This window comes from Microtus oregoni, unplaced genomic scaffold (genome assembly GCF_018167655.1).
Source record: "Microtus oregoni isolate MIOR12 unplaced genomic scaffold, Mior012 000014F_ref0000157, whole genome shotgun sequence".
In the NCBI taxonomy this organism is placed as follows: Eukaryota; Metazoa; Chordata; class Mammalia; order Rodentia; family Cricetidae; genus Microtus; species Microtus oregoni.
The window spans coordinates 6,189,486-6,206,387 of NW_024543073.1; the positions used below are offsets into that span (position 1 = coordinate 6,189,486).

Sequence of the window (16,902 nt, forward strand, 5' to 3'; positions counted from 1 at the left end):
CCTGTCTTCCTCACTCTCCTGTCCTTTCTCAGCCCTCAAACTAGGTGGAGAGCCTGGCACCCACACTCCACCCTTTTCTCCCACTTGTCTTTATTTCAACTAAAAAAATACGTTGCCAGACATTGGGCTAGAAGCTTGGGACATACCCGTGAAGGCTGGTCTGTTTTCCAAGAGTTTGCTGTCTTGTTCCTTACTTGGTTATCCCAGATACACTAAATCTAGCAAGTACTTATGAAGAAACAAGTCTGCAGAAGCTCTCAGTGTCTACAGCCTACAATGCTGATTCTCAAAATTTATCATCCATTAGAATCACCTAGAGAGTCTGACTCAGAAGACCTATGGCAAAGCCAGAATGTTGGCTGTTGTTAACTAGCAGGCTTCTCTTTGATAGACACTGCAACAGAGTGGAGGTCTAAGCATCACATGGCCCTATGGTTATACTGCTATGTTCCCTACAGAGATAGCGTCAAGCTTGATAAATTGGTGAAGCAGTACAGGTGATTATATTTGTTGCACATACACACACAAACACACATATATAAGCACAAATACATATAAGTAGTACAAGCTGAATCCATTTTTGTTGTTTGCTTGTATATGATTTCAAGACTGAGAACGCTGCATTAGGCAACCAATCAGGGCACTCATGCCTGGGAAGGGCTACTTCTCCCTGTAGTTTCTTTTTCTATGAATGGGACCCTACACATTTTCTGCCTCCCATGTTAATATAGCCATCGATATTGCCATTGTTCTGGTCTTGTTTATGCTAACATTCTGGGGAAAAAAAAGAATGTTCACAGCAAACTTCCTGGTATCCTGGCTCTTCCAATCATTTCACCACCTTCTCCAGAGTGTTCCCTGTTACAGACAAGGGAGCTATGATGTAGATGTATCTGCTGGGGCTGGGCTCCCCACAATCCATTGATCACCGCATGGTGTCCAGTTGTTGTTTCCCTGTGATGGCCTCCATTGGCTGTAAAGAGAAACTTCTTTAATGAATGGGTGATTGCTACCCTTGTCTGTGGGTAGAAGGACAAGATTCAGAGTGTAGTAAGGAATTATACTGGGCTAGCAAAGCAGTGGTAGTAAATTCTTTTCTGAAGTCCATGACCTCACTAGCATCCAGAAACCGGCTAGACTTCCAGTACCAATCATGGTTTCCCTCCTGTTGAGTGGGCCTTAAATCCAATTAGACAGGCAACCTTAATGTCCTTCAGTGGACTGATGGATAAAGAAAATGTGGCGCTCATACACAATGTAATACCATTATTCTGGGAAGAAAAATGAAATGTGGAGGTAAGTGGATGGACCTAGAAAAGATTACACAGAGTGAGGTCACCAGAGCCACAAAGACAAAGACTGCTTGTTCTCTCTCATCTTGGAGTCTTAGCTCCAGATCCTCAGATGTGAACACACAACACGGAGTGACCACGGAAAACAGGAGCATGTAGGGGTTCACATGATCAGGCAGTGGGATGGCAAATACAAGGACACCCTTGATATAAAAACAGAAAGTGGAATAAGAGGGAGGAGGCTCCAGCTGTGGAGGAGAGAAGGAGGTCAATACAGAAGGACAAACACCACCGAGGTTATTTGGTAATGCATCAAGGAATCATGTCGTTTTATATTTACCTAAAATTATAATAACCAGACTTTATTATACTAAAGGAAATTAAGTCACGTCACCTGGGCTAACAATGCTCCCTACAAGAACCATAGACTAACAGAAACTTCAGTACCAGATACAAGAAGCCTCCTTTCTAAGGGCTGATCAGGGCAATCCAAATGACCACCAAAATGACATAGATTATCTATGAAGCCTTTGGTTTCCTCTCAGGGCTTTAGAGGGGCCCCTTATTGCTGAAGCCACCACACTTAGGACAAAGGGCTCAGATGACTCCAGGTGGATCTGACCTGAAATCCTCTTCCTTGTAGCCTGGCTTTCATGATTTCAGAAAATACTATACAAGGTACCAAGAGAGGGAATCAGTTAAGGAGCTCTACTCAGCTACAATACCTGTGAACCACAATTACCAGCATGCCATGATAGGCATAAAGGTGCAGTAAGTCGCAACTAAACAGCTGTCTAATTGGGCTTAAGATCTTCTAAGTTGATTGTATCGGCTATTTTGTCAAAGCAGCAGAACGCAGTGACTAACATAGCATCTTGAAACATTCTCCTTTTCCCAATGTTCTCATAGCAAAACTGTACAAACTGATTGGTAGTCCAGTCCTCCTCCTTAAAAGACCTGCTTCCCCAACAAGAAGAGGAAGTTTTCACCTCTTGGCTGCATCTTAATATCTTGCGTATCTGGGATGAGACTGAACGTAGATTGAGTATAGCCACAAACTGTGCAGAAGGTGACAACAAGGTTCTGGTGCCTGGGTATGGGCGGAACAAAAAGCATCTCAGCTTCCCCTTCAGCAAGCCCTGATCTTTAACTGAAAAATCAAACTCATCTTGTCAATGATCATTAATTCATCCAAGGACGCCATAATCTTGGAAGTCGGTGAGATGCTGTCTCTAACATGACTTTGCCCTTGTTTATTGTGAAAGAACAGCCAGACTTTTTCCAGCTGACAAATACCTTCCTTGGTCATACTACCTTAGGACAGATTTCCCTTCCTCTCTTTTTTGCTCAGAAGGGTAACCCTTTGCTACTCTGAGATATCTCTATCTCTCTCATAGGAGAGAAATGTTCAATTTTCCTACTATACATACTTTTTTGTGTGTTTTGAGACAGGGTTTCTCTGTAGTTTTGGATCCTGTCCTGGAACTAGCTCTTGTAGACCAAGCTGGCCTTGAACTCACAGAGATCCGCCTGCCTCTGCCTCCCGAGTGCTGGGATTAAAGGTGTGTGACACCACTGCCCGGCATATATGCATACTATTTTAAAAATAGAATTTTACGTTTTAGGAACTCAAAATGTGGTTAGAGGGCTGGGGTGTAGTTCAGTTGATTGAGTGCTTGTCTAACCTACAGGAAGCCCTAGTTTCATTCCTAGTCCGGCATACAAACAGTACAAAGTGGAAGCACAGAGGTCAGAAAGCCAAGGTCTAGCTTTACTACACAGTGAACTCAGGACATTCTTGGAGACAGGAGACTCTGCTTCCAAAAGGGGAAAAACAAAGACAGACAAAAGAAACTCATAAGAGCACCCGTGACAGGGAAGGCGTCCTGAAAGAGCTAAGGAAGAGAGCCACAAGTTAGATTTAACAAGTGGACTCAGCTGTGCTACAGCTCCAGGACCCCGTGGGTTCTACTTCTTCAGTTCCTGAACGGAATCTCAGGACCATCTCTCAGCAGCAAAGCTGCTAAAGAGAACCAGCTCCAACACCATGCAGGTCCATCCAATTCTGTTCGTTTCCACACCCAACTAAAGGACACTTTTGCACAGCCAGAGATTCGGGGAGTTGGGAATTCCTCCAGGAAACATTCTGATGCTGGTTTTGTTATGAAAAGATAATCAGATTCAGCATCTGAATTTCTTCCCTCCCTGGTGGAAGCAGGCAGCATGGTTTTGAAAAGAATTCATGGGAGGCTTGTGTTATGAGCCACACCATTCCCTGAGCGGTTGTATCATTTGAATTGAGTCACTTTGCATCTGTAATCTTAGCTCTATCTCTGAATTGGAGGAGGTAGCCCAGGGTCCACATACACAATGAGTCTATCGTATAAAGGTATTTACTCCCTGAGCGGTCCTGACAGTGTTAGGGGCCAGAAAGGAATTGTGGCTCTTCTTGGACTAGAACTCAAAGCTAGTCACGCAAAAAGCCTGCAGGTCTACAAAGTCACACAGGCTACAGAGGCGCTAGCATTTGCCTTCCAGGACCATGGATCCCACAGTGTTTTATAGGCTATGAAAGAACTCCGTCCATCATGCATTCTAAAGCAGATGCAGAAGGCACTTGTCATCACAGAAGATAATTCCCTTTCTGTCGCTGCTTGCCCTGTGCTTATATTTGAAGTGCAAAACTTCTTAGACAGTTCTGCTATACTCTGGCTGTCATTTGCTTGTTCCTTCTATCGCGAACTCAGAGCTACCATCTGAGTATCTCTCGCATTCTAGAAATTTGGTTGAATGTAGAGACAGTGGTGAATAAGGAAGCTGTGGTTGGGCACTCTAACAGTAACTGTGAACTACAGCCGGGGGTATATAAGTGACAGCCACAGTGAGTGATATCCAGTGCATATGAGGGCCTACATTAAGGACACCAGACCCAAGGAGATCTGGGTAATAAGATGCAAGACATTGATTGCCGCGCCCAACGCCTGTCTGCGCTCTACGCACTACCATACAGTTCCTGAGCTGCGGGCAAGCGGCTGGAGGTTGAAACATACAAAGGGACACAGACCTCTAGTCACTGGTAAGAAGCTCTTTATTAAATAACGCCACAGAGGCTTATATACCAACATGGTCAGGTGGGCCAACAGGTGAAAACCTTATCCTCTGATCCTCAAAGCAAGGCAACACGTGCTCGTGAAGCAGAGCTGGTAAACAACTTTGACACAGCTTTCAGTAACTCAAATCAGAAGGAAAGTAAAGATCTCTAGCAGGGAAGAGAAGCTGGAGGCCAGGACTCCAAATTGAGAAAGCCTGGCAGGTAATAAATTCATCAAAGACACACAGGTTTCTCACAAAGCTAATGAAACGTAAGTTCTATGATAAATCTTAAAGTGGATCCTTGGGAAAGGGAAAGTCATAATGGCCTTTACTTTGAAGCCTGGTGCATCAGTCAGACCTAAGAAAACAATTTAAGGGAGGAGGGTTCATCTCTGCCCACAGTTTCAGAGCCACCGTTGCTTCGAGGCCCATGAGCATAAAATGCTGGGAGGCATGGAGGGCACCAAGAGTCACATCCTGGTGGGCAGGAGGCAAACACAGGATCAAAGAAGACAGAAAGGGAGCAAGGCCTCTCTTTCCAGGTCATATTCTTAGTGAAATCCCCTCCAATAGGTTCCTTCTCCCGAATCTCCACCACCTCCAATAATGCCATCAGACAGGGGAAAAAAAATCCACCCGTAGATTAATCCTTGCTTTTGTCAATGTCTTCATGATTCAGTCCTTTCCCAAAAGCCCCTCAGAGGGTGTCTTAATCCCTTTTCTACTGCTGGCATAAAATGCCATGGCCAAAGCAACTTAGAGAAGGGAGGGTTTTCTTATGGTTCCAGAGAGACAAGAGTCCATCGCTGTCAAGTTAGGGAAGAGCGGCAGCAGGCAGGCATGGTGAGAAGAAGGGCAGAGAGTTCACATCTCCCCAAACAGTAAGCAGAGACGGGACAAGCCGGGGATGGGGGATGGTCTGAGGCTTTTGAAAACTCAGAGCCCCCCCCCCCCCCCAGTGTCACACTTCCTCTAACAAGACCGTACCTCCTGACCCTCCCTCACCAACTGGGGATCGGGTATTCAAATGCTCCACATTGGGGAACCTCTCATTCAGGCCACTACAGCACGTGACTAACCCTTAACACTTATGGGGACACTTATACCTCATGTTCAAACCCTACTAGCTGCATTGCCACCTGCAGAACACCTTGAAACTTGGTGCCCTTTTCCAGAAGAAACACTCTCAATGTGTCTTTATAGGATTTTCCCAGAATTAGGCTCTGAGAGAGAAGTGAATGAAGTTATTCTATTTTGGAAAGTGTAACGAAGCCCTAAGTGTTAAGGAAGGGAGCTGTGGAAGAGATGAGGCCAACAAACGGTGTATTTTCAAGTCAGTCATTGTTATGGGTGCCTAGAGCTTTTCCTGTTTATAAATTCGGGTATCAGAGCAGTAGCAAGGCGGGGAGCAAGGGAGCTTGGGTATTTATACAGCAATTCCTAACAGGCTTTGGCGGAGGTCTGCTCCTGGGTGTGTTATTTCTTTATTTTTGGACTTCCCTCCTGGGCCAAATGCCATTACATTGCTTTATAGAAAGCTGTAAAGTAAGGAGAAGCAGATACAGGCAGCTGGAAGTCAATCAGCTAGCACTAAAGTATGGGTCCTGGGGAAAAGGACCGAGAACGAGAAGGTCTGCTACTAAACACCCTGTATCTAACGCTCCACTTGCCATCCACATTTGGTCTTAAATGGGCTCTTGGTCTCTTGTTGATTTTAAGCATCACAAACCTGAAACTTCCCCAAATAGTGATAGAACTCAGTTGCTGAAGATGCCGTGAGGGTGGGGAACCAGAAATACATTAGTGTGCTCCTACCAGAGTTGGAAAGAAGGGAGATAACAAGATGGAAGGCTGGAGAGGCGCCCGAGGCAGCAGAGAGCTGTTGAGTAAAAGTGGACACATTAGTCGGATGGCTCAGGGCTGTGCCAAAACACCTAATACACATAACTTAAGGGGAAAGAGGGTTCACTTTCTCACACAGTTCCGTGTCTTCATTCATAATCCTCTGACCCATTGCTTTTCTGCCCTCCACGGAAAGAGCTCAAGGCAGAGGGCTGCATTCACCTTATGGTGGCCAGAAACCAAAGAAGGTGAATGATAGGATGAGGAAGACCTTTAAAACAAGCCACAACTTCAGAGGAAGAAATGACAAGTGGGAACAGTAATCCATCTGTTGCTGTGTCATCACCAGAGAGCTAAGCGTGGGGACGGAGGCTAAGAATGAGATTTTGAACAATAGCTACCTCACTTTTATATATTGTTAGATTTTATGGGGCTACACCAAGTTTGACATGCACAACCATCTCATTAAATAATAAGAGGTGATGTCAGTATTGAAAGGCAATAATTGAATGCTTTAATTTTTCTTTGAAATCTCAAAAAATGTGTTATTATATATAAAAGTCTAGCTCAGCTTCCTAAAGCCATTTATTCACCTTTATTGCATGCATGTCCATGTAGCTGTTCCCTTACTAAGACTCTCTCAAGTTTGTAAACTTGTAAAGTTTCTTTATTGTGTGCTCATCTATGCGAACCACCTATAAATGAGCAGGGTGTTATATGTGACATAATTAAATCAATTATTTACAAACAAGCAGGAAAATGCAACTAAAGAAAGTCATTTCATGAATGCTCTGTCCTTACTGGACCTATCATTCACCGGGAGAAATGGGTTTTCTATCTATGTCTGGTGAAGTCACTGGAGGTTCTAAACTATTTATTTTCTTAGTGTATTTTGCAAGTGTATGTGTGTGAGAGAGTGTAGACACACACACGACACAAGTGTGAAGATTGGAGGACAATTTGTCAGAGTTCGTCCTCCCCTCCTCATCTGAGTTCCCGCGATCAAACTCAGGTTGTCTGGCTTCAGCCATCTTGCCAGCTTCTGGTTCTGATTTAACTGTTATGAGTTGGAACAAGGTTGAAAAGCTGTCCAAAAGTTAAAAAAAAAAAAATTACTTAATCAGCGGTTAAATTGAATGAAAAGAGACCAGTGTCACACAAATGTGTTGAAGGAAGGTCTGCGGGGCTTTTGTTTTGTTTTGACTAAATGGCAACTAAATAGTGATTGTTCCAGTAGCTTCATCCGGTACTGGTGAGGTCTGAGTTAACTGAACTTGGAAGAGTAACCATGGAGACTGGCACATGGTTTCTGATTCCATTAATCTTGCTGAGATTAACAGCAAATCCCCAGGGAATGTTTGCAGTGATTCAGAAATAAATCATCTTTTCACATGGGTATGACTTGGTGACAGATATTCTCTTTAAATGCGCATCTTTCCAACAAAGGAGCTGCACAGTTCTTCTAATCAGATGATGAGAAACTCATCCCACAAATAAGAAGTCTTGCAAAATGCTGCAAATAAGCAAGTCACAAATGTATATAAATACTACATACACACACAAAAATGAAGATTTATTCAACAAAATTGTGCATTGCCTTAGTAGACATGTTAGAGGAAGGTTATTTACTCCCAGTTAAAAATTGACTTATTTTGAGGCTGGGGTGTGGCTCAGGAGTAGCATGTGTACTTAGTGGCTGCATGCCCCGCAATTCCAACCTCAGAAATACACCCAAGAAAAATCGCTTGTGTAGGACCTCAGCCTGCAAACAGGAACTAAAAATAAAGTGTACAGTTCTTTAATGAAAATCTCTAATTATCATTTAAATTATAGGAACCAAAATGGATGAGTTGAGTGGGATTTAAGAAGCAGACGTTGTTCTAATCACGCTTGCCTCACCCAAAGCTGCCCCCTGACACTAGTGATAAGAAGCCAGAGTAACCAAAGCCTAAGGCAAACATGGCACATTCACAACCCTGGTAGCAGGCATAAACACACCCAATTCTGAGAGTTTATCAAACTTTTGCTCTCCTTGGCGCAGAAGCCACAGATTACAATTTTCACTTTGCTTTGATAGCATCGTGGGCTTTTAAGTTTTAAATCCCTGTATTTTAAAATGAATTATCCTTTCAAATTATAGGATAATTATAAAAAATACTCATTCCACATTACTTTTTATTGTTGTAGAGCACACAAAACTTCAAATATTTATTACAGGCAACCAGTAGGAAGAAGGAGAGTTCTGATAACCAGAGAAAAACATGCTCTTCTTTTAACACGTTGTGATGCATTCTTACAAATTAAGTAATGTCCGGTTGTATACAAATGGGTGATCCATAGTGGTAGTATCCTGTGTTTCGGCAGGAGACTCAGTAGCAGAAGGAGGGTACCCTAGTGTGTTTCACTATAGAAACAAGCATCTGTCCACTGGGTAAAGAACAGCAGTGGGTACCGAGCTCAGTACCTTCATGACCTACTCAAGGTGTCAGCCTCAGCTGAATTTACACAGTTCACACCGTGGCAGAGGGTGCCCAAGGCACAGGAGTAACACCCAATTCATTTGGTTTACATTGTGGGATAAGTTGGCAGAGGGTGGAGGGCCACTATAGGTCGTTAAGTAGGCATTGATTCCCATCAAACTAAGCCATGTCATTGACCGTCCTGGTACTAACCCCTTCCCCTTACTGTCACAACTGTGACAGGCTCCTATGAGCCCCAAGTTCCCTTCAGTGTCTGATTTCTTTTTTTTTTTTTTTCAGTGTCTGATTTCTTACTATTGAGATTAGAACATGCTCCATTAAGGTGAAAACTCAAGCTTGAGATTTCCCAAGAATTGGCTCACACTTGGTGCAAGTGTGCAAGACATAAATACCAGAGAGATAAATATTCCAAAAAAAATACCTAAGAAAATCAGTCAGATTTTAGGTCCTCTGCATGAAAATGTGAACTTTCTTGGCTAAAATATATTAGTGACGTGACTGAGGTGATGCCATCTTGTTCAGACCTTCACCTCATTCCATTTCCTGTCTGTTAACCTTTCAGCCCATAACACCCTGAACAGCCACATCCACCTTGGCAACACTTCCGGGACTCTCATGGTCCTGACTATGACCCAGATATATAACTGTCTGTTGACTGTATAATCAAAACAGGTTCCCTACCTACTCCTCACAGTGATGTCATTGTGATGTTTTAGATGGTACTTTTTTTTATAAACGTTACATCCCTGAGCTCCGTCTCCAAGAGATCTTTGTGACAGGAGCCTGCTCTTAACCACCAGTTTAAATAAAAGACGCTATATGCGCAAGTGGTCCTTTAACTTTCTTGCCTGGACAATTACATTAGCACCTGAGTTATACACATTCAGATATCTGGGATTTTTAATGATGAGTTTGGAATTTAATTTTTCATGATGAGTTTGTCAATTTTCAAGTTTTCTGTGCATAATATAGTGAAAAAATAGGATTTTAGGGCTTATGTTTATATTTACCTAGTATATGGTTGTCTTGGGGCTGGAGAGATGGGTCAGCAGTTAAGAGCACTGCCTGTTCTTCCAAAGGTCCTGAGTTCGGTTCCCAGCAACCACATGGTAGCTTACAACCATCTGTAATGAGATCTGGTGCCCTCTTGAGGAAGAGACCTGGTCTGTCGTCCTCATCAACTTAGAACAAGATTCAACAGAATGCGGGCTGCCCGTGCACACTTCAGCATTGCCAGTGCATACATTTCATCATTCACACGGATGTCTTAGTCACTGTTCTATTGCTGTGAAGAGACACCATGCAATGCTTACAAAAGAAAACATTTAACCAGGGACTTGCTTACCATTTCAGAGGTTTAGTTCATTATCATCATAGCAAGAGGATGGCAGCACACAGGGCACTGGAGCAGTAGCCAAGACCTACGTCTTGATCCACAGGCAGAGAGAGAGAGAGAGAGAGAGAGAGAGAGAGAGAGAGAGAGAGAGAGTGCTGGGCCTGGTATGTGCTTTTGAAACCTTGAAGTCGAACCACAGTAACACACTTCCTCCAACAAGGCTACATTCTCGATCCTTCTAATCCTCAAATAGTGCCACTCCCTGGTGACACTAATAAGTATTCAAATGTATGCACACACCTGGGGGGGACATTCTTATTCAAACCACAATGGGCACATTCTTTTAACTTGTCAGAATTAGAATGGTCATTTCCCCTGGATTTTTCTGATAAACCATACTATGCTTCTGCAGTATCCAAGTGGAATCAAAATTGTATTAATTTCACTTGAAAACTTGGGCTCGGACCAGAAGATTTCTGAGATAAAACCTTATCTCCCTTTTCCTTTTTTCCCAGGAGGGAGAAACATGGGTTCTCACTGAAAACCTTCTCGCTGCAGCTGACAGCTCTTTGCCTTTTCTTCTCTCCTCCAGTTGAGAGCAGCTCATCTCTGTTTTCTATTCAGTAATCCTGAAGGACTTGACAATTGTCAGCAAAACCACTGGAGCTCTCCTGGCACTTCTCAGATCCAGCCTTCCAGAGTTTTGTCATTTGTTTAGCTGTTCGGGATTCTAGTGTCCCTCCCCTGGTCAACCACTGGTGGTAGATACTCCCACGGAGACTATCCTACTCTTCTCACCGAGTAGAAAGGAAGAACATTAAAAAGCATGGTTTCCTCTCCTCTAGGTTTTCGCTCTGGATGACAGACAATACACCGGAACTTTACCTCTCAAAGTGTTAATGTGTAGCAGGAAACAAAGACATGGAAGGGGCCCAAAACTGAGAAACATGCCAATTGGGTAGGCTTCCCAGCTCTCGGATTTTACAAGCCGTGTGATCTAAGAAATTATTTAACCTCTCTGTACCTCATCTTCCTCCACTGTGAACGAATACGACAGCCTCCCCTTAAGTTAGTCTATGAATTAAGTGAATAGGGTGTACACAAAGCACTTAGATTTACCATGCTGCAAATGATAACTGCCACAACTGTTAGCTAAGTTTCAAAACCAGCTGTTGCTTGTACCAGGGTCCTGATCTGAGTTCTAGAAGTCTATTCATAGCAAGTGAAAAAGCCTGCCCACTATCTAGTTATTTTATAGTAATGTGACATGTTTCTCTTAACTGTGAGGTGTTAGTACAACAGTACTATGATTCTTAAATTACCATTCCCTTTATTTTCAAAGCCCTGGTTGCCTTTGCTCCTTGTGGATGTGTGAATGAGGAAAGTGATGTTTACATTTTCCCTTGTATGTGTGTTTGTCACCTGGGCAGCAGTCTATAGACAGAGGAACCAACCACTTCGGTGTGCCTGGGACTGAGAAGGTTCTGGAAACAACAAATTTTCACTGCTAAAACTAGGAAGACCTTTCGCCAGCTTAGCCTTACAGCTACTGCATAAGCCGATGCAGATCCATGAGAAAAGGATATGGTGGTGCTGATCTCATTAGATACAAATAGGCCTTGCTATAACACCTGCTACCTTGACTGTCTTTCTCCTGAGCTAGGGTCAAGCACAAAGCTTGGCATATACTATAGTCTCGTATCCTCTGCCACTGAGCCACACATCTAGCTTGGATTTCGGAGTCAATCAATTCCTTGTAAGAATCCAAGGAGCACATCTGTACTGAAATACTTTATTGCAAATGGCAAGCATCAAGGCTTCATCTTTACCATGATCATGCTCTTTCTAGGATTTCTTCCTCAATTTATGCTTTTCTATTTCCCTCTGCTCAATTTTGTACTTGTTATTTTTTTCTTCTAGGTCAACTCAGATCAAAACATACTCATGGGATAATGCCCAGGTTATCCTGGTTGGAAACAAATGTGACATGGAAGACGAACGGATCATCTCAACTGAGAGAGGCCAGCATTTAGGAGAACAGCTTGGTAAGAAACAACTGAAAAAAAAAAAAAAAGAAAGCTTCATAATTGACACACTGAACAGAGTCATCGGAGTGTGTGTGTGAGTGAGTGAGTGTGTGTGTGTGTGAGTGAGTGAGTGTGTGTCTGAAAAGTTTGTCAAGAGACCTTGAAAAACAACAAGACCTGTGTAAGTCACAAGTACATTTCCTCTCATTATCTGTAGCTTTGGTCGAATTCAAGCACAATTAGAAACAAAAGTGATAACAAGAACTTTGGTCTTTGCTCAAAATAAAAGAAAAAACCTCTAATTCTTCTTTCATGAGAATTACAGGTCTACCTTTCCTATTTCTTTATTTTGTTTTGTTTTAAGCCACACACATCATTTTGCAGTGACTTGAGTACTTTATTGTGATCATTATTGTTCTCAAGTTCCTGTTAAGGAGAGTAATAGCACAGAATAGATTAAGTCCTAGATCTGGGCTTCAGGAAATCAATGATGAGCCATGGTACTGTTTAAAAACTATTTAGGGCTCAATATCATCTCTTGAGGGTGCGTATCATAACCTACCCCCACTTAACAGAACCCTTAGAGATAATATCCAATTAGAAGATGTAACAGAGCTTTAGAAATGGCCATTTGAAACACAAAACATACCTGACGAGGAAATTGCCACAGTGGGTCTGGTAGAATTTCAAGAGAGATTTGCGGCTAATTGATTCAAGACATGTACTCAACACCTATTCTTTGTCTTCTATTGTGTCAGACACCAGAGAGGATACAAATAATAATGATAATGTGGGATCACATGACAAGATTAAAGGTACATACAGTGAAGCTAACAAGGAAACCAGAACAGGTCAAAGAGGTATCGATGATCTAGAAGGCAGAGACAAGAGGAAAGCCACAGGGCAAAGTGGGAAGGAACAGGTAGACAGAGAACACTGCTAGGTGGACCTGTGGGACCAGGAGTGGGACAGGAGGTAGGGGATAAGCAAGCAGAGAAGACACCTACGGAGAGGGTGGGTGGGGCTAGGCAGTGCCGCTTGGAAGAGGCAATTGATAGAGAAGATGAGTTAAAAAGCAAGACTCATTTTGAAGGATCCCTAGAGGAGAAGAAAAAAATTAAAGCCAGTAAAAGCAGATGAGTCTTTGTGAGTAAGAGCCACAGAGGAGCACGAACAACAGCGAAGGAAGTTAAGCTGAGAGGACAATGAGCAGAAAAGTTGCCTGGCATGAGCAAGTGAATTGATTCGGGGACAATCCAGTTCTGCTACCCAGTGTGTACATACATAGAGAGAAGATGACCAAGAGGTCACAAAGCACCTTGACACCAGATGACACCGTCGCTCTCCTCTGCCTCTCACTGCTTTGCCTCCTTGGTAATGATGGCCTCAGCTCACAGTTGATCCCAGTAATGAGTCAGACGAAATTTGAAGACCACAGCCATGTCAAGGACGATCTGAGCTTTGCCCTATTATTGGAAGTGTGGACTGTGGAAGCACAGTCTACCACTGGGAAATCTCAATAGCTGAGCAGAGTCCATTCTCCAAGCTTTATGATTTCCTTGTGAGATCAATGAGCTCATTCCACTGAAGGCTGTCACCGGATGACTACAGGATTCTGTCCATGAGACTTCCCTGCAACCAGCTATGAAAACATCACTAGGCTGATATTTAACCTTGCTATAAATACTCACAGCCTCTACATTCTCTGTCCTAGGACCTCTCCACGTGCCACCAGTGTTTGAGAGGCTTAGAAACTTGGTAACTTTTCCTACTACCTCAGGAGGTTAGGAGTGGACATGAGAGTGTCCTCTATGTAAAAGAGATAGATAGGGACTCTGAGAGGGCATTCCCATGTGGCTACCTTGAGCTCCGTTTGCTTACCCTGTACTTATCATCTAGCTAGACATCCGCCTGGGGAAAGGGAGGGCTCCACAGAAGCAGGCTGTCTTTATAAATAAAGTTCAAAACTATTTGGCTCCAGGAAAAATAGAGTAACATCAAGAGCTATTCAACGGCATTGTCAAAAACTTTGTTTTTCCATCTAATAAACCACTTGGCTGTGGGGAAGATCGGGTATGGAAAAGATGTTAGAATGACAAAAATACTTCTGGAGATACTTGCAGTAGCACACACACACACACACACACACACACACACACACACATCACACATTTCAAATGTCTTTTAATAAATAAAGACTTCATGGAGATCTGAGAGTGAAATCCCACTTCTCAGGCTTACAGCCCAGGTTATGGTGACACACACCTTTAATTCCAGTAGCCACACTAGTTGCCAGAGAAACTGGTGGTACATGCCTTTAATCTCAGCCCCAGAGAAAATTATAAAATGGGAGGAGACAGCTCTCAACACAGTCTCCTTCTGAGATTCCAGGAGGCAGGGTCACCATTTAAGACTGAGATCGAGGTAAGAGTCAGTGGCTGGCTGTTCTGCTTTTCAGATTTTCATGTTGAACCCCAATTTCTGACCCTGAGTTTTTATTAATTGTGTTTCACACACACACACACACATGCCCCCTGCATTCACTGCACAGATGTGGGAAAGTTTCTCAAATTGTGAGACAGATGGATTTTATGCTCCTGTGCAAATTCTTCCAGTAGTCTCTAATTGATTTTTTGTTTTTTTTTGGGGGGGAGGGCTCTTCAGTAAATAAAACTCAGCAGTTGTTATAGCAACCTGCAAATGTACCTTCTTGGAGAATCATTTACCTCGTGAGTGGCTCATTCTCCTCATCACTACACACCCTCTACAAACCATCTGGAGAGACAATTCTAAAAACTAATAATTCTGTTAATCTAAATAGCAAGCTTTTGAGGGATTATATTTTTAAAATATTAGCAATAAAATTATATTTCCTGAAGATTATGCAGTTTTTAAGGTTATTACTACATATTGGCAGGTGATTCAAAACACCAGCTTTATTTATCTGTTTATGGTTAACTCTCCATTACTGATGTTTATCTTTGTATCATTTGCTCATCCAAATGAGGAGTGTGGACAAAACTGTACTATAGCTGAGATCTTTGTAATTTTGTGGGGATGGGCTGTTCTTGCAAGTCTGATTTAATGTTTAGGTCACCAAACGTTGAGTAAGTGTTTATAAAATTCTGGATACTTAGTAATCGATCTGATAGATGACCTTACCTTCTAGAAACAAGCATCACAGAGCCTGTGAGTGGCAATGTGGACAGTGAACATTTCCTTGCCATCCTTCTCCTGGATGTTTTCTTCCATTGGCCCCGAGATGTAGTCCCTCATCATTAACCCTGGCACTCCCCATCCCTTCACCGTGTCCATTGCTGTGTTCCCTCTCCTGGGTCTCCTCTTCCCTCTGCTTCTTACGTCCCTAGCCCACCACACTTCTCCCTACACACTTCTTTGGAAGTTCTCATTCACTCTGAGGCTTTATCAACCTAAAAACAGACAAATCACGTCCCAGCAGTGAACCCATGATTAAGATTCAGGTCTCTACTTCCAGCTGAATGAACTGGGATTTCAAATGAATTTATCAACACCAACAGCAAATAGCTTCCCCCACAAGTTTTCAAAATTAAAACCTAGAAAGTTATATTATAAGCAAAAATGTTACTTTCATATATCAGTATTTTTATTCTTACCAGACTAACTTCCCTGGTGGGAGTGTTTGAAGAGGGTGAATCCCTGCCCGAGCTGAACATGATCTTCAGACTGACATTCTCCCCATGCACTTCCAAGCATTTAATCTACTACAGTGCAACCTGTAACAACATATCAAAGGCTTTGCATTTAAAATTCTGTAGTTAAATGTTGTCAGTTATAAGCAGATTCCATCTCATAACCTAAGTTTTAGATAGGAAAACCATTAAAGAAAAGTGAAGATAAAGGGAAAGATAGAATTTTTCTTCAAATAAAATTAATTTACCTGGGAGAAAAAAAACAACAACAAAAACCACAACCTAGTGGAAAAGAGTTTGTGTTGCCTCGAAATTAGAGTGAGAAGCTCAGTACTTTAACTGTTTTTATCATCTCTGGAGGGAAGGATGCCTAAGTCATCCAACACAAGTCAAAGAAACACTAAAGAGAAATTAAAGTTCTTCCCGGAAAGAACTAATTATATTTATTAATAGTTTCTGAGAATACAATTTTGATATGTTTTAATTTATATTAATATTTCTAATAAGGCAAATAATGGATAAAATCCCCAGTGACTTTGCATTCAAGTAATTTCATGGTCTGTGAGGCCACACTGCTCAATTTCAGCCTCTTCCAGAGACACCCTGTAACGCTTTCCGACAACCACAACATATACACACATTTTACTATCTTTCCAAGCTAAACTATTTTCTTCCCTTTCTTTTGTCATTTAATTATTTTTTATTTCAATTACTTATTTGATCACCATTCTTAACACTTTCTATGTTGAGGTTGGGAGTGAAATGGCAATCTTTATTTTGTAGAGCTTCAAGTATGATTTCTATATCAGAAATGCTTTCCAATATATAAAGAATACATGAAGCAAACAGGAGGAGAACAGAGATGTGAGCTGTGAGTTTATCCTGAAAGAAGGGGCCTGCAGTGCAACGGTTGGGCAGCTTCTGCTGGAAGGGATACAGAAAGACACCTTCTCTATCTGTGAATTCAAAGCCATAGGTATTTGATAATTCCTGGCTTAAGTAAACAATTCTTTTAAGGGAATCATCTTTTAAGATGGGAAAAGGGAAAGCTGTGGGAAAAGAACACCTGTTCTTTCAAGCAGCAGCACCTCTGGATGTGTGAGGGGGACCAGGCAGAATATGTCATTGTTTTCCAAAAGATAACTATAAATAAACAGAGGC

The 16,902-nt window shown here is 42.3% G+C and overlaps 1 protein-coding gene across 2 annotated transcripts in view; it reads left to right on the top strand.

Annotated features, from left to right (window-relative positions):
- Positions 1-16,902, top strand: part of Rab3c (RAB3C, member RAS oncogene family) — a 189,993-nt gene that overhangs the window by 150,663 nt on the left and 22,428 nt on the right. For both annotated transcript variants that reach the window (XM_041663264.1, XM_041663263.1), the window contains exon 4: positions 11,964-12,088. In XM_041663264.1, coding sequence (XP_041519198.1) covers positions 11,964-12,088 — 125 coding nt within the window. The remainder of the gene's footprint in view (positions 1-11,963; positions 12,089-16,902) is intronic.